Source organism: Acartia tonsa, chromosome 7 (assembly GCF_053477335.1).
Source record: "Acartia tonsa isolate MP-2025a chromosome 7, ASM5347733v1, whole genome shotgun sequence".
In the NCBI taxonomy this organism is placed as follows: domain Eukaryota; kingdom Metazoa; phylum Arthropoda; class Copepoda; order Calanoida; family Acartiidae; genus Acartia; species Acartia tonsa.
Window position 1 is genome coordinate 16,340,047 of NC_137266.1, and position 27,250 is coordinate 16,367,296.

The 27,250-nt window shown below is 32.5% G+C and overlaps 1 protein-coding gene across 1 annotated transcript; it reads left to right on the forward strand.

The window, feature by feature from the left end:
• Positions 1-26,982, forward strand: LOC145324951 (polycystin-2-like protein 2). Its single transcript, XM_080167714.1, has 31 exons — positions 1-201; positions 647-757; positions 1,164-1,234; positions 1,543-1,641; positions 2,254-2,299; positions 2,704-2,789; positions 3,290-3,402; positions 5,020-5,143; positions 6,376-6,420; positions 7,289-7,365; positions 8,788-8,834; positions 9,248-9,345; positions 9,729-9,789; positions 10,045-10,145; positions 11,171-11,274; positions 13,147-13,208; positions 13,522-13,583; positions 14,823-14,888; positions 15,265-15,365; positions 16,656-16,719; positions 18,576-18,634; positions 19,453-19,520; positions 19,871-19,985; positions 21,869-21,951; positions 22,334-22,409; positions 23,871-23,949; positions 24,383-24,427; positions 24,762-24,778; positions 25,513-25,557; positions 25,984-26,067; positions 26,578-26,982. The coding sequence occupies exons 1-31, from the start codon at positions 15-17 to the stop codon at positions 26,645-26,647; spliced, it is 2,466 nt and encodes an 821-aa protein (XP_080023840.1). The 5' UTR covers positions 1-14; the 3' UTR covers positions 26,648-26,982.
• Positions 26,983-27,250: the final 268 nt, after the last annotated feature.

Sequence of the window (27,250 nt, forward strand, 5' to 3'; positions counted from 1 at the left end):
TCACAGCAAAAAAAATGCCCGCTATGTCTCGTCCTGCTAGTGGTATATCCACTGCTAGCTCACGGCCAGGCAGCGGTGTATCCACAGCAAGCTCACGGCCAGGCAGCGGTGTATCCACTGCAAGTTCTAGGCCATCAAGTGGGAAATCAGAGGCTAGCTCAACCTCCTCATCAAGACCAAGTACATCAACTTCTAGAGTAGGTAATACAAGGTTTTAGGAGCACTTGACCCACCGAATGCCCCCCCCCCCCTCCATCATTTTTAATGTCTGAGGGATCTGTTTCTTCTTTACAAGGTACTATACTTGCAAATCTTATGTAAGCTTTAATTAACCTAACACAAAATAAAAACTTTTGTTAGCATTCAAATATAACCAGTGCCAATTTCAAGCTTTTTAAAATTGTAGACCTTTAAGTTAAGCCGTTTATGTGATCTTACATTACACACACACACACAGTCATCTTTTGTTGAAGCTCTTTATAGTGCGTATAAAAAAAGACGTCATACAATACAAATGACTAATGATGGGCCAATACACAGACTGAATTAACAATAGCAGGCAAGTATACATTTTAGTTGACCAATGGTAGGCCAGTATGACGTCATCTATTAAAGGCAATAGAAACAGCTTCTCTTTTATTGCAAGGGAGTGCAAAGAGTATAAAAGCGTGGACAAGTCAAGATACAATCAATGAGGAGGTTGAAAGTTCCAACAGTGAAAATGAAGATGTTAATATTAATAAGGCTGAGAAACAAGGTACTTTAAAAAAGTATTATTTCTTAATTATCATTATAGGAACTGTAAGTGATAGTTTTGAAAAAAAAACTTTAAAGGCTTAAAAATCAAAATCTAAGGAAAACGGGAAGATTGTTATTCAAATGTAAAACAATGCATTTATTTAACCAACAGACAAAAAATAGCATCTTATTCAGCCTTGTAGGCTTTTATTTTACTTTAGCATTGCAGATAAAAGGCATACAATTTAAAAATGCAAATTGCATAAAATAGAATAATATACCACCCCAAAAAACAGTCGAATTCAATGATTAATTGAAAAAAACTTTTTAAAAAAAGTTTTGTTTAAAAATGTGGTTATGTTGTTATTGTTACTATGCTTATTTTCATATATGGCATCGTCTGGAAAATCATTTTTATAATTAAGATGAAATAGTTGAGTTTGAAGACGAGAATGTTATTGACAATCTTCTTGAGAGTGGTGAAGAAAAAGATAAGGTTTGTACAAAAACAAGGATGACAACATCCATAAAAGCAATGGTTAAAATCAAGCGGTTGAACAATTCAAAGGTAAATATAAACAAATTTTATCTAATATCTTAATACAAATTTATTAAAAGAGGGAATAGCAACCATGTTAAAGAATGCAAATATAACAACTATTTTGCTAAATTTTAAAATATATTTACGTTGATAAAATAACAGCACAAATTTCTGATTTATATTTTTCCAACAAATTGCATTTTTCACTAGCATTTTAGGTATGAAAAACAAACAAAGTAAAATTCCTTATTAAAAAATTGCAGGGATGCTGGAACCGAGTTTTTGACCAGCTAACATCATTATGGCAAACCAACCTTATGGAGCACAGTGATGAACGCGTTGTTCAAGTCAAAACTACAATTAGGAAAACATTAAAAAAATTTCATAAATTAAATGAATCAATAAAAAATTTAGAAAAGCATCATTAAAATGAAAAAAACAGGGAGTAAGGGCAATTAATTCAATTTAAGAGTTTTCGCTGAAAGGCCATGAAATCCAGATTTATCCAGAAAATGTTAAGGAAATTTTAAAGGGTGTGTTAATAAAATCTAGAAAACTATAAAATAAGAGAAAGTTCCAAGAAAAAAAAACATTCATTTGAAAATTAGATTACCAGCACATCAGACTGATGTAACCATCTTGTAATTACTTATTTGATTGCTTATTATACAAATATCACAATACAGTTTTTATCTATGAAATGATATTTTCTGGAGAATTTTTTTTTAAACCAGTCATCTCATAACAAATTAAGTTTATTGATATTCGTCTACTATATTCAAAACTAACGTTGCGTGTTAGCAGCATTTGATGCGCTAGTACCCAAAGTCAGTCAGAACCTGATAAATTCTTTCACATTCCCTTTAAGCCAGTACCCAAAGTCTGAGACTCCTAAAAATTGAATATTCGATCCATTGTCCCCTCCCTTACTCCCTGTGAAAAAAAAGCAATACTTATTCTTATGTTTAAATAACAGAGAGCTGACAATTTACATGGTTTTCTTGTTGATATTCTCCTCAAGTAAGTTTTATTTTCATTATCATTCTCTAAATAGCGCAAAACTTTCATTGGGTGTTTCTAACCTATCGAACGTCCATTCACCCTTAACCCCCTCCGTTTTTTTATCTCATTTTCTGTATATGAAAGATAGAGGACTAAAACTGAGTGACTTTTTAAATATGGATATGGCACATAACTAAGAGTAAAATTTTTAAAAATATCTCCATCCTGGCGGGCACAAGATGCTAGCAAACCTGGCAGGTTCATCCAGGTAAAAAGTAAAAATAGTTTTGGCTTAAACAAAGCATTTTGTGTTACCAAAATATTAAAATAGAGGAGAGGGCATTACCCCCCCCCCCTTCCCCTGACCGATTAAGGTCCGGAAAAGGGCCCGACTGATAAGGGTTAACTTTGTTTATTTTCAGTGGTGTACATGACTGACATGACGAACAGATACTACCTGTCATTTAAACTTCAAGAAGAGCTGGAGGAATGGCTGGAAATAGAACAGGTCATACGGTGCTTTCCCTCAAAGTGCCCAGCTTGCACAAAATCCCTCTCACCACCTTATTTTTAAATCAAATTGTAAATTAGATATTTTTATTTATGGCTAATCCCTGCTTCGGGGCCATAACCATTTTGGGCTACTCTGTACCAAATATAACCTAACTTTTCCTCTAACCTCGAAAACCTATCACTCCCATCTTGCATTTTTTTCAAAATCAGAAGGGATAGGTTCTGTTTTGGTACTTTAGGTACTTTGGGTACTTTGATTAAATTTATATTGGTTGTTTCCAGACTAGAAGTGTCCAAACTTTTCAAACAATAATTTTAATTTACAAAAGGGTTAATTCTTTCTCATATATTGGTTGTTTCAAAACCAGCAGTGTCCAAACTTTTCAACCAATAATTTCAATTTACAAAGAGGTTAATTCTTTTATTATCATTGGGGATGAATATCAATTTATCATCTATTGCCTTTTCCCTGCCTTTTTATTGATTGTGTTGTAGGTGCCTGAGTTATGGGAGTTTATTCTGCAAGATTATGGTCTCCTGGATTCTCTGTATGAGGAGGATTATTATAATGTTGGGGATGATGTTAACTATCTTTGTCCGGGTACAACGTAAGTTCTTGCTCGTACTCTTAAATTCCACCCGTCCGCCAGCACGAAATGGCAGCTGTGTTAAGTGCCCTAAGAAACTGGGGATAGATGTCACAGCTTTTGGCCTACCTATTATATTGACGTTATAGTAGAGGAAATGAGAAAGGGAAGGGGGAAAGAAACCCCTCTAGAAAAGATATGGGTAATATGATATTTCTCGTATTCATTCGAATCCGGTGGATAAGAACCGGTTCTCATCCATACGAAAAAAAACTATGTATGGCATCGTATTATACCCAGCTTTCTACGAATATAAAAATGTACAATAATAAGATTAAAACCAGTTTTTTAGCCCGCGCCTACGGCACCTCAGGGCTAAAAAACTGGGTTTAATCTTATAATTCTATATCCGCGGAAAGTTGTTTATAATACGATGCGAGAAATAACTATTCCTGTCATCAATAGAATAGGTGGGCCAAAAGCAGTGACATCTATCACCATTTTGCTAGGGCTCTATGGACAGCTACCACAAAATGTGATTTAGTTTTTTGCTATTCAGAATAGACGAAATTTGGTCCGTCAGTGAAGTCTGTTGGTCATGAGACAAAACATTATGACATATATTTTTTTTTAAAAGCGAAGCTTTTCTATAATTAGGGTCGGTCCGTCCGTCCGTCCGTACGTCCGTCCGTACGTCCGTCCGTCCGTCCGTCCGAGATAGATAGCTTTTATTCGTTAATTTAGGCATGTTAGAATTGTCCTATCGATTTCAAACTTTGCATGATGATTCCTGTAGTAGTTGGGTACGATTAAGAAAGCGTAGCAACTCTATAATCATTACCAGAATGTCCGTACGTCCATTTTAAACATGTTGATTTTTCTACTTTTTTAACAACAAATTTTCAAGTGTTTTAATTATCCGTTTGATCTGATTTTTGGTATATTGATTCCTGGGACAACAAAGAACAATATTATAAGCGAAGCAACTCTATAATCAAGTCCAAAAATGTAAGTATGTCCATAAACATTATTCTGTTTTTAAGCAGTTTTTCAACAAATTTACCTACAATTTTGATTCGACATTTATACATTTATGTTCTGATTTTTCAGTTCAGATACTATACAAGTGTTAATGTCCGTTTGTCCTAACGTTTCAGTGCTTCGCTTTTATGGATGTTGTCATCCTTGTTTTTTTAATGTTTTCAAGATGTTTACTTTTTAAGTATATTGTATTCATTTATTTTTGACAGAACATTTGCGTTATTTCTGAATTAACCCGTTCTTTAAACATAAATATATATTATGCTTTGCTATGGATGTTGCCATCGTTGTTTTATATTTTCTGTTTAAATAAATAGGAAAAATTAGGATGTGTGTCCGTCTAATCATATCAATCGATATATGTAACCAATATGGCTCTTTTTTTGGTCTCGGAAATTCCCCCTAGAAATAAATAACTCTCCCCCCACAACTGAATTTAATATGTAACTCTAAAAATCTACCCTCTCCTATTAACATTAACCCTATTAAATGCACCAAGAGGCCTTTAAGGTTGTAGCTGCGGTATCTAGTATAGGAAATCAATGTCTATTGATTACCTTAAAACTTTTTATATACTAAACATTTTTGTTATTATAGTTCTGAAGAATGCTATATAGACAACCAGAATAGATACACCTGTAAGGGACCATGTAAAAGGAACCCTGAGGACCAAAATATGCTCTGGGAAAATAAATTGCTTGGAGTACCCAGGATAAGACAGGTAATTAAGAATTAATTTCTCGATAACATCCGATATATTATAACTTGGATGTTGCACCAGATTTTCATGTAATATGATAAAGTAATGCTCGCAGATGACTTAAATAACAATACCCCCTTTCCACCCCCTTTACACTAATCCCCTCTACTCCTGAATGAACAAACTTACCAATGAATTATATAATTATAAACATAATAACAAGCTAAATTAAAGAAAAATTTTCCAATGACAATATATCCACGTTTATACTATATTCATTTTATTAACTTAATTTTAACTTATCTACTAATCATTAAAATATACTTTTATTGGAGATATAAGTAAGAAATCAACTACAAATATAGCCTAAATGGCTGAGAAGGGATTAAATTTTGAGGAAAAATAATCCGGATTAAAATCTTAATCTGTAAGACATTTACGACAAAAGCGTCCGATTTGGCTGATTCTTATCAGCCACCCTTATTTTTGGGGATTTTTAGGGGTTTATAGGGCAATAATAGTTCTTCAAGTAAGCAATTAACCTACGAAAATGGCTCGTTAGTCCGACATGTCCGATTTAAGTAAGCCACTTTTGTTGTAAAGTGCGGACTTTCCCGATGTGAGCACGTCCTACTTAAATCTGACAAAAATGCTTATATAAGCACAAAAAAAGGTAAATTGCTGAGACAGAGATTACTAGGGTATTGTCTTGAAGTCATTACTTTGGTAATAGTTTTAGACTGTTCAAATAACAAAACATTCCATTTTTCTTACTATCACTATTACATTTACTAGCGGATATGCCCCTAGAGGCCTCTAGTGGCTCTTTAAATGATTTTTTATATCAAACGATAATATACATATCAACAAAATTGTCAGATTTTTTCTATGTTGCGTTGAAGTCTCCAAAAATATTAAATTTTTTGATATTTTGTAATTTCTCTTTGGAGGGTGGTTTAACCTCCCTTAAAATAGTTATAAACCTTTCCGGGACCTATAAGAAGCTACCATGTTAAGGGGAACTTTATTGGTTCAGCGGTTAGCGAAATCCTTCGGTACAAACATACATACAGACAGACAAACATCTTTCTACTTTGTATCAAAGATTATGCATAAGCGTGCAGAAGAGGTGTGTGGGGGGTGTCGTCAATACCCCCGAAAATAAGGTTATCGAAAAAAAAACTTCCCAACTAATATATATTATGTCCCTTTTATTTTACACAATTGTTTTTATGTTTGTTTATTGTTTTAAGATAAGAATTAGAAATGACACTTGCAATATTGCAGAAGTATTTAAGGCAAGTACTTTAATTCTTTTCAATTCTTTTTTCTTGTATGGTAATATCAAAAATAAATAATATGATAGTTGGATGTATATTGTGTACTACATTGACTGTTCTATTCATATAAAATTTGAGTGTAATTTTTTGTAGTATCGTGTTATAGACAGCTTTCTGAGTATATAAAAATGAGAAATCATAAGATTATTTCCAGTTTTATTGGCCTAGAGGTTCCAATTTCCCGGCCAACAAAACAGGGATTCAATTTTATCATTTTTTTGTAAATGTATCATTTTAAAAGCAAAGCTTTTCTATATTTAAGGTCGGTCCGTCCGTACGTCTGTAACGGATAGCTTTTTTCTTTAATTTAGACATGTTAGAATTGTCCTATCGATTTCAAACTTTGAATGGTGATTCCTGTAGTAGTTAGGTACCATTTAGAAAGCGTAGCAACTCTATAATAGTTACCAGAATGCCCGGACGTTTTAAACATGTTGATTTTCAACTTTTTAACAACAAATTTGTATCAGAGAAAATTATCCGATTTATTTGATTTTTTGAATACTGATTCCTATGACAACAAAGTACAATATTATAAGCGAAGCATCTTTATAATAAAGTCCTAAAAATGTAAGTATGTCCATAAACATTATCCTATATCTAGCAGTTTTTCAACAAATTTACTTATAATTTTGCTTCGACTCTTATACATTTTTATTCTGATTTTTCAGTTCTGACACTATACAAGTGTTAATGTCCGTTTGTCCTACCGTTTCAGTGCTTCGCTTTTATGGATGTTGTCATCCTTGTTTAGTATTGCTTTGTCCAGCGGAAAGAAATCGAATTTCAATCCATTCTTGAAAGACTACTATTTCAATATTATCAGGATTCTATACCTGTCTGTTTTGGTCATTACAGTAAGGCCGCTGAAGATATATCAAGCTTTAAACCTCCAATCATAAAGTAAGATATTTTCAAAAATATATTTAATATCAAAAGATTTTAAAAAAGTTTTTTAACCGCACTGTCACATTAAGGTTAGGTTCTATTTTGTATTTGCACGCTGTAGGCTTTCAGGGTTATGTCCAACCGTAGTAGTAAGGTATAGGAAAAAGTTCCCCAACCAACTTTCTTAAATTCAATTCATCCTTATACTAAAGTAACAGGATGTCCGTTTGTCTGTGTGAATGTTTGTACCGAAAGATCTCGCTAACCGCTGAACCGAAATGATTCTCCTTTACAGGGTAGCTTCTCATAGGACTATTTTCTTAGGGGGTGGGACACCCAAAACCCCCCAAAAAAACAAAAAATCCCCCCCTCATTTTTTTAAGGCAATTAATTTAAGATTAATTCCCTAAAAAATTGCAGCACCAGAAGTACCAAATATTTTTTTTTAGATTACCCTTTGGGGCAAAGCACCTAGAGGCTAGGGGCGAAACCGCTAGCATAACAATAAGGGATTAGAGGCAGTGGTTAATAGCATTCAAAAGAATTCAGAAGAAAAAGAATACTGTTTTGATTGGTGTGAACAAACCGCCTAGATATTTAAATCTAATAAACAATAGATTAACCCTTAACGGTCGGGGGGTGGGGGACTTCAAATTTTAAACTTAAGCTTTTCTTACATGTCTACATAACGTATTAAAATTTCATGAAGATCCGCCGCCGTTTTCCCGCCGACCGCCGACGGCGGCGGCTGGCAGCTGCCAAGTATAGCTGCGGCTGCTGAAACTTATATTTGATATTTCTAATGTAAAATTTACATAAAAATAAACATTTTCTGGAAAAAAAATTTTCTTCTAGCTTCAAAAATAAGAAAGTTACAGCCGTTTAAAATTTTTAAGTAAAAAAAGACCTAAAAACAAAGGTTGTTAAATAAAAGGGTGAAGGAAGCGAAAATTGACTTAGACTTATAAAAGGTCGGAAATTCATTATCAAACCATGGACTAGCTCTAATAGGAACTGAGATAATAAGGGGGGGGCGTTGAACGCCCCTCCCCCCGACCGATTAAGGTGCGGCAAGGGGCCCGACTGTAAGGGGTTAAAAACTCTAGATGAACAATCCCTCTATAGAACAAATTGTAACATAGGTTAGGGAAAATCATACAACATGGTTGGATAGACTGTACACATTTTGGTATCAAGTCTAGTTTTCGTCATTACGTGCTTTTAATAAGTAAGTTTATTTTCTTAGGATAAAGCTTGATGAATGTCTATGGTCCAAAAGCTTTGCCGCTTGTATCATGGAACTTAATCATATGTGGCTAAATATAAAAAAAATCTCCATCTGCTGAAAATTCCTTTTAAATTTGGGTGGATTATCGTGTTTGATTAGAGTAATAAATCTATTGGAAATATAAACAACAACTTTTAAAATCATAATAGGAACACGCACGCGGACGCTTGGAGGTATCAAACTGCTGGTGAATTAGGTAAACTAAAATTAAAATCCTATAAAATCAAATCCATTAAATTAAACACTCATAATAACTGGTCCATAGTTTGCTATATAGCCTATTTTTTGTGGGGGGCAGGATTTAAGCTATTTAGCAGTTATTAGAAAATCTATCAAAAAGCATCCGCTAAAAAAGGTTGGTCATATGTTACTGATATCTCTACAATGGAAGACCAAAAAGCAATTTGCGTTTACTTAAAAATTACATTGTAATTTATTCTTTTTAATAGATCATTGGTTTATTGATCTTGAATGTAAATGATTTCTAAAGGGAAAGAATATGATTTTAAATGCAAACCTTTAACCTAATTACCAGCTATCAAAGATAGAATAATACACAAATGTAAAATATAATTTATTTAGTGGTTTTTTATTTAAGTTTTAATTTAGAGGGTGTTGACTATTGGGGGAAGTTGACCGTTTATGGGGGAGGGGGTGCTGTACAGACTCTCTCATCCAAAAAGGAAGTGTCTCAAGCTATAGTCAGGGTAAGAACTTTTAGAATCAAATTTAGCTGTATCTATTGGTATTTTAGTCTCTAATGTATTGGGTAAACCTGCGACCGTGGCTTAAAACATTAGTTGACTTGACAGTACTAGTTACAGTATGGGCAATGCTTTAGCGTCAAACAGAAGCAAATCATTACCATGCACAGTTAGGACTTTTAGACAAAGGTCATGCAATCAAATAGTTTATTGTCTATTGGGTGTTACTTCACCTAATACCCCGGGTGTTTGAACAAAAAAGGAGAGATTATCCCACCTAAGTTACCCTTGGAAAATTTTTGGACTTTAGGGACGTGGGGTTTAATGAACTCGCCCGTATGAGGTAAATGTTTAGCTTTTACTTTTTATACTTTTATTATTTGAAGGAATTAAGGGAATTTCTATGGATTAGCAGAGCTACAAGATTTTTCACCATAGACTTTACAGGTGATACAAACATCAAAAACAGTTTTGACTGTATCAGTCCAATTCCAACAAATCTATTTGTTAATTCAGTAATTTTAAATCATGCTATTAAATTGAAAATTTTTACAATTAAATATAATCGTTACCAGAAAATATTTGAGCTTAGTCTGTGCTTTTTAAATTGGGACTTTACATTAAATATTTGTGAATGTTTTATCTTCAACTTTTGAATTGAATGAGCATCGCTGTTAAGAATATTGTCATCCTTGTTTTTAGTGTACAATGCCAATGTGAATCTGTTTGCTATTGTGAAGCTTATAGCTGAGTTTCCTCCATCTGGAGGACTTGTCACAAAGGTTGATGTCACTACTGTTAAGGTATAGTGAAATATTTTTTTTTATTAAATTAATAAAAGCAATCTTAAAGAACAAAACTGAAGAAATGAGACAAAAAAGAAATTGTTAAATGCAATAACACAGAAAAATCTGAAACGAACAAACTGACAGAATTCTTAGTTATGAATTATGAAGTGTGAAGGGATGATATAATAGTTATTTCATAGTTTTTTTCGTATGGATGAGAACCGGTTCCTATCCACCGGATTCGAATGAATACGAGAAATTAACTTTAAAAGCTTAATAGGTATATGTATATTGAAAACACAAACAATATAATGATGGAGTAGCATAAATTATTGAATAATATTAGACTTATTGAAGCATACGGATATTTACAAATGGATAAAATGAAACTTGTAGCGGGCTAAAAATCCGTTTCCCCCCGTCCACCTTTTTACATCATCTCATCCCCTTCTACTGTAAAAACGAACTAATCAATAAAATAGTTCCATGTTAGCAACCTAAATTAACAACATTTTTTCCCCTGTCATAATAACCACGTATATTCTACGTCCATTAATATACCAGGCTGAATAAAAGTGAACTATTTTCAAAAACAACTTTATAAGAAGAGATATAAATATCAATGGGCTAAATTCTATAAAAAAAATTCGGGTATAGTCCCTTTCGTAACATCGCACCTTATAGGGCGATTCTTCGTATTTTTCACAGTAGCTTTTCTCCTATTTCTAGCCCCTGCGGGGGGCTCTAACACTGCGGGGTCAATTACCTAACCCTGTGGGGCAATCACCTAACCCAATATAACGTAACCTAACCTAAAATAACCTATAAAAAGCCATTTTAAAAATACGACGAATCGCCCCTTATGGGGCGATGTTACGAAAGGAACTATTCCCAAAAATTCTTAATATCTATGTATTATGGAAGGCTAAGAAAACCCTAACTCTAGTTTTTATAGGTTCTGGCCAAATTTTATAACAAAGATCTACAATAACAGACTATGAAGTAAACTTTCAGATAATAAATGGTATAATTTTATTTAGTTGTTGAGATATGTTAGCACGACTGATCACATAATGTTTGCCAGTGAGATTTCCTTTGCTGTCTTCATTGCTTATTACATCCTGGAGGAAACATTAGAAATAAAGTAATATTTTAAACAAGGATAACAACATCCATAAAATCGAAGCTTATGAATTAATAAACTTTTGGACAGATATATATACCAATTGAGAAAGAGACCAAATTAATTTCATAATCACCAGAATTCTAAAATTTTAGAATCATTACAATAGAAATAAACTCTCTATCATTTATAACAGCTAAGAGCATTTATGACTTGTAGAGCCGAATGAGAATTAAATAACAGTCCCCAAAAAAACGTTCTTATAACACTTTGGTGATTAGTGTTATAATAAACATAAATGTCCCCTCCCTTGAAGAAAAGCATAAATTTCTAACCATAGAAATAAAAAAAATTGACAGAAATTTAAGTACATGCTATTTTGGTCATTAAGGAAAATTTAACATATATTAATTTGTAATCTTATACATTTTATTGCATTTTTGCTAAACAAATCAATCATTTATTTATAATTCATCACAATATAAAATTTGTAAACATGCCTCGGTTTCTGCAATTTGGGAAAATGAAAAATCGCGGACTAACACATGAAATCTATGTAAAATAATTCGGTTGATTTTTTTGGAATCAATAAAAGTGTCCATGACTGACAAATTATCCACTTGCCTTTTATAATTAATTAACCTGAAACCTACATTTGAAATCCATAATAAAGCATTAACCCTTAACGGTCGGGGGGGGGGGGGCGTTGAACGCCCCCCCATCCGGTTTTTTCTATCTCATTTTCTGTGTGTGAAAGATAAAGAGCCCAAACTGCTTGACTTTTTAAGTATGGGTATGACACATAACTGAGAGTTGGAATTTTTTGAATATCTCCATCCTGGCGGGCACAGGATGCCAGCAAACCTGGCAGGGTCATCCAGGTAAAGAGCAAAAATATTTTTTTGACTAAAACAAAGCATTTTATCATACCAAAATACTAAAAAATTCTCTAGTAGTACATCCTTATATGAAATACAGGTGTTCAAGTCACTTTCAGGTTCCAGGTATGATCCTGCAGGTCCTGATCCTCCAGGTCTCCAGAAATCTTTAAAAGGCTCCTGTGGCCGCAATTTTTGACTTAGAGACTTCAAATTTTAAACTTAAGCTTTTCTTTCATGTCTACATAGCGTATTAAAATTTCATGAAGATCCGCCGCCGTTTTCCCGCCGACCGCCGACTGCGGCGGCTGGCAGCTGCCAAGTACAGCTGCGGCCGCTGAAATTTATATTTTGATATTTCTAATGTAAAATTTACATAAAAAAAACATTTTCTGTGAAAAAATTTTTCTTCTAGCTTCAAAAATAAGAAAATTACAGCCGTTTGAAATTTTTAAATAAAAAAAGACCTAAAAACAAAGGTTGTTAAATAAAAGGGTGAAGGAAGCGAAAATTGACTTAGACTTATAAAAGGTCGGAAATTCATTATCAAACAGGGGACTTGCACAAAAAAATTTAGCCCTCTAGCTCTAATAGGAACTGAGATAAGTAGGGGGGGCGTTGAACGCCCCCCCCCCCGACCGATTAAGGTGCGGCAAGGGGCCCGACTGTAAAGGGTTAAGAAAGTAAAGAATCATATGTTGGTTTCGTTGTTCCTAACCCCCTCGGGGCCTATACCTGTGGTAACTTATCCATTCAGAGCTACCCTGTTCCCAATATTAAATAACCAAACCAGACCTAAAGTAAATCACAGTAAACGTATGCCACCCCGCCCCCCCCCCCCCCCCTCCCTTGTTTTAATTACTTCTGTGCTCGACTAAGTACTTTGAGGGAAACTTCTAATTGAATTAGTTGTTTTTTATAATTTTCAAAAATAACATGTAAAATTAAGGTATCAATGCTCATTTTCTGTTTTTAATCCTAGTTTATGAATATTGTATTGGTGAATTATTTTTAGTTCTATTGGACTTGGATACTTTACAAATACTGCTAATTATGTGGACATACTGGTTATAGTAGGTATTTATATTTATAATTTTTTTCAGGAATCTAAAGGGATAAGACACTGGCCGATAAATTGATGTACTTCCCAATGTTAATACTTAATATTACTTCTTCTGCTGATTACAATTACTAGTTGAATTAAAAAATGATTGAATATATTTTTTTTAGAAGTACCCATATTTAAAGTGCATAAAAAATGTAAATTGTCATAATCACTTATTTTCATCAAAAAACGTATAAGCTTATTATATATTATATTATTGCTGCACTACCCATCTAAATATTTGTTCCTTGTTAAACCAAAATGAAAAATAATTTGTATAAATAGTTTCATGTACAAATCTTGGAGTCGCTGTTTACGTCCATATGGCTGTTGGAACTCTTTTGAAGGTGAAAAAAGTGAAAAATAGATAGCTGGATAGATAGATAGATAGATAGATAGATAGATAGATAGATAGATAGATAGATAGATAGATAGATAGATAGATAGATAGATAGATAGATGGATAGATAGATAGATAGATAGATAGATAGATAGATAGATAGATAGATAGATAGATAGATAGATAGATATATAGATAGATAGATAGATAGATAGATAGATAGATAGATAGATAGATAGATAGATAGATAGATAGATAGATATATAGATAGATAGATAGATAGATAGATAGATAGATAGATAGATAGATAGATAGATAGATAGATAGATAGATAGATAGATAGATAGATAGATAGATAGATAGATAGATAGATAGATAGATAGATAGATAGATAGATAGATAGATAGATAGATAGTTAGATAGATAGATAGATAGATAGATAGATAGATAGATAGATAGATAGATAGATAGATAGATAGATAGATAGATAGTTAGATAGATAGATAGATAGATATATATATAGATAGATAGATAGATAGATAGATAGATAGATAGATAGATAGATAGATAGATAGTTAGATAGATAGATAGATAGATAGATAGATAGATAGATAGATAGATAGATAGATAGATAGATAGATAGATAGATAGATAGATAGATAGATAGATAGATAGATAGATAGATAGATAGATAGATAGATAGATAGATAGATAGATAGATAGATAGATAGATAGATAGATAGATAGATAGATAGATAGATAGATAGATAGATAGATAGATAGATAGATAGATAGATAGATAGATAGATAGATAGATAGATAGATAGATAGATAGATAGATAGATAGATAGATAGATAGATAGATAGATAGATAGATAGATAGATAGATAGATAGATAGATAGATAGATAGACAGATAGATAGATAGATAGATAGATAGATAGATAGATAGATAGATAGATAGATAGATAGATGGATAGATAGATAGATAGATAGATAGATAGATAGATAGATAGATAGATAGATAGATAGATAGATAGATAGATAGATAGATAGATAGATAGATAGATAGATAGATAGATAGATAGATAGATAGGTAGATAGATAGATAGATAGATAGATAGATAGATAGATAGATAGATAGATATGGCTGTTGGAACTCTTTTAAAGGTGAAAATATAAATATAAAATGAAATAAAATAAAATAGATAGATATATATTTGTGTTAATCTAATTCATATGTTTAGCCATTACTTGCAGAACCAGAAATCTTTGGAGATTTTACTGTTCTTGGTCAATTGTCTCAATACCAGGTTGTGTCTTTTTTTGACCTGTTTTCTTTTGTAGCAAATTAACTCTGTAATTGTAATCGATTTATGTAAAAATTTGTTTTAAAAATTTTCAGCAAGTTCCTTTTTAATTACTAGCTTTTGGGTATGCAAATTCATTTTTCATTATTCAGTAAATGTTATGTCTATGAGTATGACGTGAAATTGTGAAATTTTTTATGGAAGATATGCCTCTGAATTTGTATAAAATATTCCTCCTAAAAAAATGCCCTGTTACATAAATGATTTTTCGAGCAAAATAATACGAAGAACGTACTCGGCTGCTATTTGAAAAGAATTTGATTATGACCAAGCAAGCTTCTTAAAGTATTTTAAAATGTTCCTATTAATTATATTACAGGATTGGCTGTTTGCTGGAAATGCTTTTATAATCTCTTTGAAAATCTTCAAATATATTAGTTTTAATAAAACTATGCATGTTCTTTCTAACACTCTTACCAGGTAAATACCAAAGAAGATAAAGTATAGAATAGAATCCAGGTAGAAGATTCTGCCTGGCTAGCCTGAAGTAAAATTGGAACTTTTGAAAGACCAAAACGGCTACAAGGCTGTTAGTAAATAACATGATTTCAGTAATTATTCAGAAAAAATATTCAAAATAAATTTTTTTTTCAATGATTTACTAAAAGCCATGTAGCCAAGAATCCAGCTTCCTCTTCCCTATTCACAATGGATTAAAAATGAATTTAATGTGCATATTAAGCCTTAAAAAAATAATTATGTAAGAAAATTTACAAAAAAATATTGGTCTCAGTATTTATATTATAAAACTAGGTTGCGCTCTTATGTTTCTTATAATAGATGTTGATACAAATTAAACTTTTCTAGTTTTGTCCAACTAGTCATTGTGATTTGTACTTTATCATTATTGTCTTTACTGCGCAAGTCAAAGATTCCTTCAAATTTCCCAGAAATATTTAGGGTTTTCATTTCTATTCCTCCTTATTCTATGGTAAATACATTATTTGATGATTAACAAGGACAGCCATGTACATAAGCAGCTCAGCAACAATGAAAAAAATTAATACTTTTCCAGTATGGTTTCGAGAACGATCAATATTCGCTGGATTAGATCCAGTTCTCTGCCATACTGAATCATGTATAGCACAGGATTACTGACAATTTTCAACAAATATTAAACTAAAATCATAAAATCAATATTAGTTTTGTAAGCCCGAGCCTTTTACCCCTTGACATTTTAATATCCGCAGAACGCTGTTAATAATGCGATGCGATAAATAACTACTAAAACACAATCAGAATCGTTTATTTTTTTTGCGTTATATATAACTAGCGGCTTCGCCCCTAGCCTCTAGGGGCTTTGCCCCAAGAGGTAACTAAAAAAAAATTTGAGCTGCCCCAGTATCAATTTTAAACTTTTCGGGGAAAAAAATTGGAACTGCCCTGGATTGGAACAGTATCAAATCAAAAAAAAAATGGGGGGGATTTTTTTGTTTTTTGGGGGGTTGGGGGTGTCCCACCCCCCAAGAAAATAGCGTAAAACCACCACAGGACCAATAGGTATATACCCTGAAGAGTAGAATCCAATCAGTTCAGTGGTGACCGAGATCTTAAGCTTCAGACGGACGGACGGACTGACGGACAGACGGACGGACGAACAGACAGACGGATAGACATCATTCTACTTTGTATTATAGATTAGAATATAATCATTAATCACTTTCAACTGCTGCAATCTAAAGGTCTTTTAACTAGCCTTTATTTTTGTAGATCTGCACCAGATTTGTTGACCTTCTCAATTATGTATTTCATTGTTGAAGCTGCATTTGTACAGGTGAACAGAGATTTACATTTATCTTGAATTCTGTTCAGACAACTATACAGTGAGATCAACTACAGAACAAAAATGATGTCATCATAAAGATATCTGTAATGGCTAAATTGGACGTATGCTATACCAGTGGCGTGTACAGGGTTTAGGAAATATAAGTTTGCATAAATCTTGATGGGCGAAGGGAGAACCCACAGTGAGCCCAGGAATCCAACTTTGTGGAAAAAATTATTTATGCCCAAAATCAAACTTTAGAAAATCAATTATTTTAAAAGTCCATATTAAAATTCATCATATTAGAGGAGGTTTGCCATTTTAAATTAATGAAAAATTTAAAAAATTAAAGTTTATATGGCCTTCTGAAGTTGTTACCCTGGAATTCACGAAATTTAGATACAAAAATCTCCCAAAAAAATATTTTTAAATTTTTTTTTGTTTTACTTGCCATTTAATCAAATATTAACTTAGGACGTAATGTAATAACATTTTAGAAAGGTTGTGCAATTATCTAACGCTGGATAATAAGAAACTAAATAGTTTTGTATAAAAAAACCTCTTGAATCCATATTAAAGAAAGTTGGTGAAAATGCAAAAAAAAGCACGTTGAATATTTTTTTAAGCTCTAATTCAAATACCTTGATCTTTTTAGCAACGAGGTGAAAATTTTTAGGATGAAGTTCTAGCATTAATTAGGCATTATATAAGAGGATCCCATTAGTCTTATCAACTTTCACTTAGTTGCTTAACCTCTATAGATATTTTTGTAAAGGTTGTTTTAAGCTATTTTTAGTGTATGATCCTTATATAATTTGTTGCCGGATTTCATTATAGAGAAAAATCCTTTTACAGGGTAAAAATCTGGCAAAATGCCTTTCCGAAAAATCATGGCATAAAATTTTCCCACCAGTGGTGGAAAAGTTAGAGCACCTCAAAATAAAATTTTACTATGCCCTTGTGTATTGGACCCTGAGGGCCTCCTGGAGGGGCTACCAGAAATCTAAAGGTATCTTTAGAACCACAATGGCCGGCTCTAACTGCACTCAAGAAGTCAGAGATAATTGCCAGCCGCCTTCCGTCCTTTAATTGGCGGCAAAGTTAGCACACCCAAAAAATGACAATTTTTTGTTGTGTTTTTTGCAACCAGGGCGGCGTGTGTTTGTGGCGGCGCCACGTGTATTACCACTTTTTTGTAGGTCATTCCAAGCTGGATTGGCGGGTGTGCGGCCAGAGGTGGTCTGACCGGCCGTTTGGCCGACAGCCGCAGTTAAAGGTCGCAAAAATTGTCAAAAATTGAAGTTTTTGAGGATTTTTGGCATGCCAGTGCAGCCAGACTGCTTGGCTGACAGGCCTGGGACACATGTCACCTGACACACTGGGCCATTGCCCATCTTTGCTATTTTGCACAATTTTTTTCCCATCACTTCCCTGGCCGAGATGGCCATTCAAAGAGGCCTGGGTCAAAATCAACCAAAAACCAATTTTTGGGGGTGATATTTTGACCCCCCAATCATCTAGAGAGGGAGGAAGGGATAATCTTGTTAATTCTGTAAAAGGTACTATAAAAACCTTTTAATTAAAAAAAATTGTTTGATTTGGTTGAAAAATAAGGAAGTTATTAATTTTTTCCACAAAATTGGATTCCTGGGCTCACTCTGGAACCCTAACTTAGTTTTCAAGGTCGAATGTCGAGCTAGCCCATACTGAACTAAAATAAGATGCAATTTTTTTTGCAAATTTAAACTTGGCAGTAATCCTGAATCTAAAAGCCTAAAAATCCTTGAAGAATAGTGTTTTCATAGACAAATGTTATATTCTTTTTAAATTTCTATAATTCTGGACTAATATAAGAAATTTTTTAGTTGGGAGTTTTACTGTTTGGACAAAAGCTAGATGGATTTTCTAATATGAAAGAAGCTTCGTAAGTTCATTATTACATGTGTGGCTAGGAGTTAGATCAATTTCTGATACATTAAAACCTACTGTAACAAGGATGACAACATCCATAAAAGCGAAGCACTGCAACGGTAGGACAAACGGACATTAACACTTGTATAGTGTCAGAACTGAATAATCAGAATAAGATTTGAAGCAAAATTGTAAGTAAATTTCTTGAAAAACTGCTTGATGCAGAATAATGTTTATGGACCTACTTACATTTTTTGGACTTGATTACAGAGTTGCTTCGCACATAATATTGTACTTTGTGTCCCAGAAATCTGTATACCAAAAATCACATCAATCAGATTGTTAGATCACATAAAAATTTGTTGTTAAAAAAGTAAAAAATCAACATGTTTAAAATTGACGTACGGACATTCTGGTAATGATTACAGAGTTGCTACTCTTTCTAAATCGTACCTAACTACTACAGGAATCACCATGCAAAGTTTGAAATCAATAGGACAATTCTAACATGCCTAAATTAACAAAAAAGCTATCCGTTACGGACGGACGGACATACGGACGGATCGACCCTAATTATAGAAAAGCTTCGCTTTTTAAAATATAACTAACTGATCAAGTTATCATAGTAAAGCTTCAATACATTAATAAGATAACTTACAATCGTTTGTCCGTGCCTCTAGCCTCTCGAGGTCAACAAGATAAGAATTGAACTTTTAACTTTGATTTTTTTAAGATGGCGTATTCTAGTAAATTATATTTTTACAGATATTACTGCGTTGTACTTCTGTATTACAATTTATTTTTGGACGCACTAATCTTTAATATTTTTAGGTTTACGATGATTCGATGTTTGCTTGGGGACTTCAATTTCAACGACTGGAATAATGCTAATATGTTTGGTAAAGATTTTTCTCGTATTCATTCAAATGCGGTAGATAGGAACCAGTTCTCGCATTGTATTTTAAACAGCTTTCCGTAGATATAAAATGTACAATTATAATATTAAAACCAGTTTTTAGCTTCGAGATTCCTAAGGCACGGGCTAAACAAACTGGTTTTAATCTTATGATTGTACTTTTTTATATTCGTAGAAAACTGGATATAATACGATGCTAGACATAGTTTTTTTCGTATGGATGAGAACCTGTTTTAATCCAGCGGATATTAATCGGTTTCGAATGAATACGAGATAGATTTAGATATAGCCCAAATTATAAGTATTAACATTAACCATTAATAATCTTTTTAGGATCATTCTACTTTTTCATGTACATATTTCTTGCCTTCTTCATTCTCTTGAATATGTTCCTGGCTATTATCAACGACACCTACAGTGAAGTCAAAGAAGAACTTGAAGAAGCAAGGTATTATCTTTTCCAGTATGGCTCCGAAACTGATTAATATCCGCTGGATAAGAACCGGTTCTCAGTCATATTAAAGAATCATGTACAGCAACATATTACAGACAATTTCCCATTAACATTAAAATGATAATTTAAAAAATTAATGCCAGTTTTGTTAACTAACAAACTGTAATCAATCTTACTATCTGCGGAAAACTGTATATAATATGAAGCGATAATAAGTATAATCTTCACAAAATTATCATATAACCTGGCAGTTTCCTCCAAAAAGATCTAACATTTTCCTTCATACTTTAGACTTTTTTTAGAAATAGGGGAGGGGGGGGGGTTGTACTCGATAAGCAATTTAAGGGAAAGCATTCATAATGCTTTGTCCGTATGAAAGTAAAATTTATCAACCCATCTTTATTACCCCTATAAAATTGAATGGTTGAAGTTGTCTAGATCAAACTGAGTCATAGCCAAAAATGTAAAAAAAAAGCTATTTCTGGTATTTCGTGTGACATTCTTCATACAAAAGGGATATGAGAAAAGACATGCTAGTGTTTTTTGTCTATAATGTACTTAAGTGATTTTTACTTTTCTTTAAAAATCAAAGAATGTATTTGAAAAAATAATTAGTAACAATTATGTAATCAAATCATATATAAAATTGATAGTTAAAATTCAATGTACACACAAATTATATGTTATCTTATTAAACAAACAATAGAATTAATCCAGTCAGGAGGTTTAAACTAATTTTATAGTTCTATTTGAAATTAAAGTGTAATGTTTATAAGAAAACCAAACAAACAAATTTAAACTCAAAACTTGACATTTAAGCCTTAAGAAACATTATTTGAAAGCGAAAAAAGTAAGTGTAATTTACAAGTAACCAAAAAGTAATTAATAATTATTTAATACTATAAGGTTGATGTCAAGCTCCTAACTGTTAACCTTTTCTTATCTTCTTCAAATGTATTAAAAATTATCTATAGAAAATTATGTAAAGGTGTAAAATGCAATTTAATGAATCATCTTATTTGTTATTTATGTTATTAGCAAAAAAAAAACATTTTGCACTAGACATGATATTTTGCCCTGGTTTAAGAATTTAGAATATTTTTTCTGACCACGAAGGGTGGGAGTTGGGGGATTCCTGGATTGAGCTTAATTATAACCAACTTAATTAACAGCATGTATGTCTGCCTATGTGTGTGTGTAGCGAATGATCTCTATAATAGACCAAATAGATTTGGTTATCCTGTTAATAGTAAAGCTTATTATAGGCGCAGGGAGGTTCATAGCTATTTTGGTGGAGGTCACCTCCATTCTCTATAAAAAAAAATACGAAACAAATAATGTAGCAACAAATATTTTTAAAAGCGAAGCTTTTCTATAATTAGGGTCGGTCCGTCCGTAACGGATAGCTTTTATCCGTAAATTTAGGCATGTTAGAATTGTCCTATTGATTCCAAACTTTGCATGGTGATTTCTGTAGTAGTTAGGTACGATTTAAAAAATGTAGCAACTCTATAAGCATTACCAGAATGTCCGTACGTCCATTTTAAACATCTTGATTTTTTTTACTTTTTTAACAACAAATTTTTATGTGATCTAATAATCCGAATGATCTGATTTTTTGTATGCTGATTCCTGGGACAATAAAGTACAATATTATAAGCGAAGCAACTCTATAATCAAGTCCTAAAAATGTAAGTATGTCCATAAACATTATTCTGTATCAAGCAGTTTTTCAACAATTTTACTTTCAATTTTGCTTCGACTCTTATGCATTTATATTCTGATTATTCAGTTCTGACACTATACAAGTGTTAATGTCCTGTTTGTCTCACCGTTTCAGTACTTCGCTTTCAAGGATGTTGTTATCTTTGTTTTAGCATTAATTATGAAGTGGCTGACTTCTTTATGAATGGATACAACAATGTCAGAGGAACTTTTACCCTCAGAGATAAACTCGTAGGTACGTGCTTTTTCTAAGTTGTAAAGAAGCGATGCTCTTCTATAATTTGTGTATTTTTCTTCTGAAAACTTTTTTAAAAATCCATAGCATATTTTGAAACTTTAAATTGCAGAGAAAAATATAAAATTCAAAAAGCTGTTGGCAATCCGAAAATAGGATAGAAAACAGAGTCAATGTAGCTTTTTTTTATTTTTTATTAAAAATGGCGTCATACTGGCCTACCATTGGCAATTAAAATGTATACCGGTCTGCCATTAGTGATTCAGTCTGTGTATCGTGCAAAAATTGATCATTTGTATTGCATGACGTCATTTTTTATAGGAACTTTCCATGGACAGGTATGGTATTACAAATCAATTTTTTTAATCCGCATATTTTTCAGACGCAGAGACAGCTATAAAGTTAGCTAATTCTGACGGAGAAATTACAATGGAGAAACTTAGAGAAAAATTAAAGCTGTAAGTACTGTGAGCAAGGCTACACTATACATATGTATGACCGTATTTGTCGGTCACCCTTTGTAACAGTTTACCTTTGATATTAAGCATTTTTAGTAGCGCAGCTTCTCTATATATTAACTGTTTGGCTGTTCTTTGATTTTCCTATTTTCAAATGTTTAATTGTTTCGTTTTGAAAGCAAAGTTTTTCTATAAATATTTTGGATCCATCTTTCCGTTCGAATGTTCGTTCGTAATGAATAGCTATGATCTTTGATTTAACCATGTTAGAATCGATCTAGCGATTTATAACTTTACTTATATATAAGGTCCTTTTAGAAACCGTAGAAAGTCCGTATGTCCATTGTAAACATAAATATTTCTATTACTTTTTATGAGGATTCTAGGGGCGTAACCGTTAACAATGTTCGTTTAAAAAAAGTCTTAATGTATATTTGTCAGAATTTCGCGTTTATGAATATTGTTATCCCCTATTTTTCGTACAAAGCTTTGAATTTCATATTAATGATATCCACGAGTAAAAATAAATAATAAAAAATGTACCAGACAGCTAACAAATAAATTAACATATTATCATTAGTCTAACTAGGTTTTTTATGACGGTCATAAATGATTCCAAGTGTCATTCGGTCATTTATAATGAACAAACATGTCTACAAAATTAACCATTTTGTTTTATAATGTCCAAACAAGAACATTTAATTCCAAATGAAGTAAAGCAACAAAGAGATTGAAAAGAACAGTTAACTTCAATACTGATATTGAAAATCATTAGCTTTAATCAGTTAATGCCGGGGTTTAAACAGCAAAATTTTTAATAATAGCAGCATATTTACATTTTACATGACACACAGAAAACTGTCCCGAATTTGTATTAATTTTGAGAAACAAGACTCCAGTGACGTCATATTTTTCTTTCCCGATAAAGGGAAGGGGGGAAGAAAATCTCTTCAAAAGAGATGGGGAAAAACCCCTTTTCTCCCATCTCTTCCCCCCTTCCCTTTTTTTTCTTTCCTTCTTCCCTTTTTCGGGAAAGAAAAATATGACGTAACTGGAGTCTTGTTCCTCAAAATTAATACAAATTCGGGACAGTTTTCTGTGTGTCATTTTACAAACACAGCATATATATTATAAGGGAAAGGACAATGGACAAAATATTGCAGCACATCCTAATTGAGATAAACAAAATCACCTTTCCTGCAGATTTTTTGGATACTGAAAGTCTGTAAAACTCGATAAAGATTAAATAAATGGTTCTAAGAAGATTTTAAGATAAAAACTTATGGGCCCAGTTTAATTTACAGTCCAATGTTTCAACAATTGGAAACTTTGAACAAAGGTTCAATTCTTCTGTAACTAAATAAGAAATATGAATTACCTCTAAAGGTAATTAATTCATTACTTTTTTCTTTTTGAAAGTGCTTTGTTTTGTATTTTATTATGATATTTTAAATTGTTTAGGTGCAACTTTTCTGCAACTGAAATAGAGATGTTCTTTACTGCTAAAGATGCGGATGGGGATGGGGTTATCAGTGCTAAGGTATGTACATCAACAAGACAATTACGTCCATTAATAGTACTTTTATAGAAATCGGGGAAAGTGTCTCAAAAATCAGCCATGTAACGTCATAAAAATGAAGGATTGTCTATTTCTTTTTCAGGGGTTTTCTTTTTCACTTTTCCTCTAATCTTCCTCATTTTTATGACGTCACATGGCTGATTATTAAGACACTTTGTCCCACTACAGAAATCGTCTTTCAGTATGGAAGTTTGTAAGTTCGTTAGCTGAAATTTCAGCCAAACACAGGCGAAATTGACATGGCATTCCAGACTAAAACATATATTTAAGCCATCTGCCGCAGCTGCCAGAAAGTTAAAAACCTGCCTGAAAGTAGAGTAGCTTCGGTAATTGACAATACTAATTCCAAATTTTATTTTCGAGGTTCCGTGATTTTATATTTTTATTTTTTCAGGAAAGCAATGATGCAGTGGAGGATTTACAAAATCAAGTCGAATTTCAGGAAAATAGAAAATCTAGTTATACGGAAAAGTATAAAAATAACAGATTGTCTATGTGTGTATTCTATGTAAGGATCTCGTTAACCACAAAACTAATATGGTTCTCCTTTACAGCAAAGCTTCTCATTAGTACATGAAGGGTTTATAACTGTTTTGGGAGAGGATACCTTCACCCTCCAAGAGAATGGTCCCTAGGGAAAAAATTGCCCACCCCCCCCCCCCAAAAAAAAAAATATTGTTTTTACTTTTTCTTTCAAAACACAAATCAAAATTGGTGTGCGACTTCTGTCGTATAAACTCTAAACAATAAAACTAAAAATCTATTTGATAAACCAGTCTCATTTTGAAGAGTAAGTTTTTTTTATTGAAAATATATATCTATAATACAAAGTAGCTTGATGTCTGTCCGTCCGTCCGTCTGTCCCTTAAGATCTCGGTAACCACTGGACCGATCGGATTCTACTCTTCAGGGTATATACGTACTGGTCCTGTGGTGGTTTTAGGCTATTTTCTTGGGGGGTAGGACACCCCCGACCCCCCGAAAAACAAAAAAATCCCCCCCCCATTTTTTTATTGCAGGAGATTTCCCTGGTCCTTTTACGAATTTCACCTTAATTTTTTTTGATCACCTCTTGGGGCAAAGCCCCTAGAGGCTATATTTTACTCCAAAAATGCATATAATTGTTTGAGAGGTTAGGGTAGAGACAAACGTTTAGATTAGGTCGAAATTGGACAATTTTATGTATAGACAAAATAGAGACAAACATTTGATCCAAGGGTAGCTATTCTAATAATTAATTAATTCTACAAAACATCTTAAAGTAAGGTTCTGGAAGTTTATATTTTTTTTTATGTAATTGAAGAGGAGTGGGTAAGAAGTGGATGAAAAGGGGAAGTAGGTTGTGGGAAAATTTTCCTTTAGAATTGTTTGTCAGAATCACATTCCGCGTTTGATCAGGTCGAATATGTCCAATTTATTGATAAGCATATTTTATACTTCAAAGCATGTTCTTTGTGCAGTCAACTTTTTCTCAGTTTTTTGTGAAATAAATTGTTATTACAAAACTAACCTAGTATTATTTAGGGAAAAAGCACCTGAGGATATTGTTACAAATGCAGAATTTGAAGTGTAAGTAGCGAAGCTACTCGATAATTCACTTGGTCTGTCCGTTTGTCAGTCTAAAACGCTATGGGAGAAATGTTATTATCTTGGCTGCTATTTAAGACGGATTGCTGATTTTTGTTCTAAAGATACCCCCTTTCCAAAATGTATTCAGTATACAACTTACTTTTCTGTCAGACATACAAGAAAAGATATAAAAAAAAATTATAAAGGTTTCGTGATAATGAAGGTTCATAAAATCCTTAAGTTCTATATCAAACTCACTCACTCTATATTTTTCTATATCTTGGATATTTAACAAATCCATACATTGACTGATTTATCATAAATATCTACTATACAACAATACTGTATTGCTATTTAGTGTTCTCTAAAACATTTTTTACTACATGCATTGTAAAACAATTATATGATTTTTCATAACTTTTGCAGTACCGAAATGAGAGTTCTAAGGATTGAAGAAAAAATGAAAAAAATCATGGAAAAGATTGAGCTTGCTATGGAAAAACTAGAAAGGTAAAAATTCTGCTAAACTGCATTAATCTTTTATATCTTGTAAAGAAAGATAACTAAAAAGTAAGAGGGCAAGCACAAAATATATTAGCTAAAATAAAATACATTTGATACCTAAGGTTAAGCCCTGCTGTCTAAAACACTGTCACTTTAGGCCTGATAATATGTTGTAACCAATAAATGTTTCTTTAGCAAATTACTAAGGAAAAGTAACACCTATCAGACAACCAACCTTTTCATTACAAGACCTTTGCTTGGAACTTGTACTATTTTATGATCATGATTTGCACCTGTTTATAGACTAGAGCATTCCCCCTACCCTAACTTATAATGTCACGTACCTGACATAACAAAATATTGAAGCTAGTAAAAGTGGCTGACTCAGATTATGACGTCAAAAAAAAATTAACCAATGAGAGGCCAGTATACACTGTAATTGACCAATGGTAAAATTTATAGTTGCCTCTCATTAGTTAATTTTACTTTTACTAGCTTCCAAAATATTATTTTCAGTGTAACCTATGGAGATGAATTGGACGAGGATCAACTCAATGAAAATCTTAGACAACAGCTTTTACAATAAGCTTAATAAATTTATCAAGGGGTCTCTCCCAAAGTGCCTAGTAGAGCCCAGAACCCATCCTCCAGTCTTATTTTTTAAAATTGAAAAATAAAGCCAAGTAGTTTTTCGTGTGTTAGTTTTAAACTCAGGTTAGGTTATGTTGATTGCAGGGTAGCCCTATAGGAGTTGAATATAATGGAGGCAGGTTCTGTGCTGGCTAGGCTTTTTGGGAGAGAGCACCATTTAATATTTTCTTTGCTGAAGAATGATATTCTTTAGAATTTTACTTTGGAACATTTACATTTCATATGAAATAAATAAAAATGACATTTTCTGAAATAAATAAATTATTTTTATAATATTATACAGATTGACCCTCGAAAAAGTATTTTTTAGCATCTGGAGCCCATATTTCTCAATGAATTAAAAAATGTATATGTCCTTGTTCTCTATAGATTCCCACATAAGTAGAAATAAAAATATTTTTTTACATCAATTAACAGCTGAGATTTTTAGAGCTAAAGTTTTGAAAAAGTGGCTGAGGAAAAAGTAACTTTTCAAGAAAAATGAAATGACGTGTTTTCTTCACAATTTCAATACTTTTTATAAAACTTATATAAAGAT

Excerpts from the sequence above, each read along its gene's own strand:
- LOC145324951 (XM_080167714.1), top strand. The coding sequence starts at position 15 with ATGCCCGCTATGTCTCGTCCTGCTAGTGGTATATCCACTGCTAGCTCA. Across the intron at positions 1,235-1,542 it reads GTGGTGAAGAAAAAGATAAG|GGATGCTGGAACCGAGTTTT; the intron begins GTTTGTACAAAA and ends AAAAAATTGCAG. Across the intron at positions 10,146-11,170 it reads TTGATGTCACTACTGTTAAG|TTGTTGAGATATGTTAGCAC; the intron begins GTATAGTGAAAT and ends AATTTTATTTAG.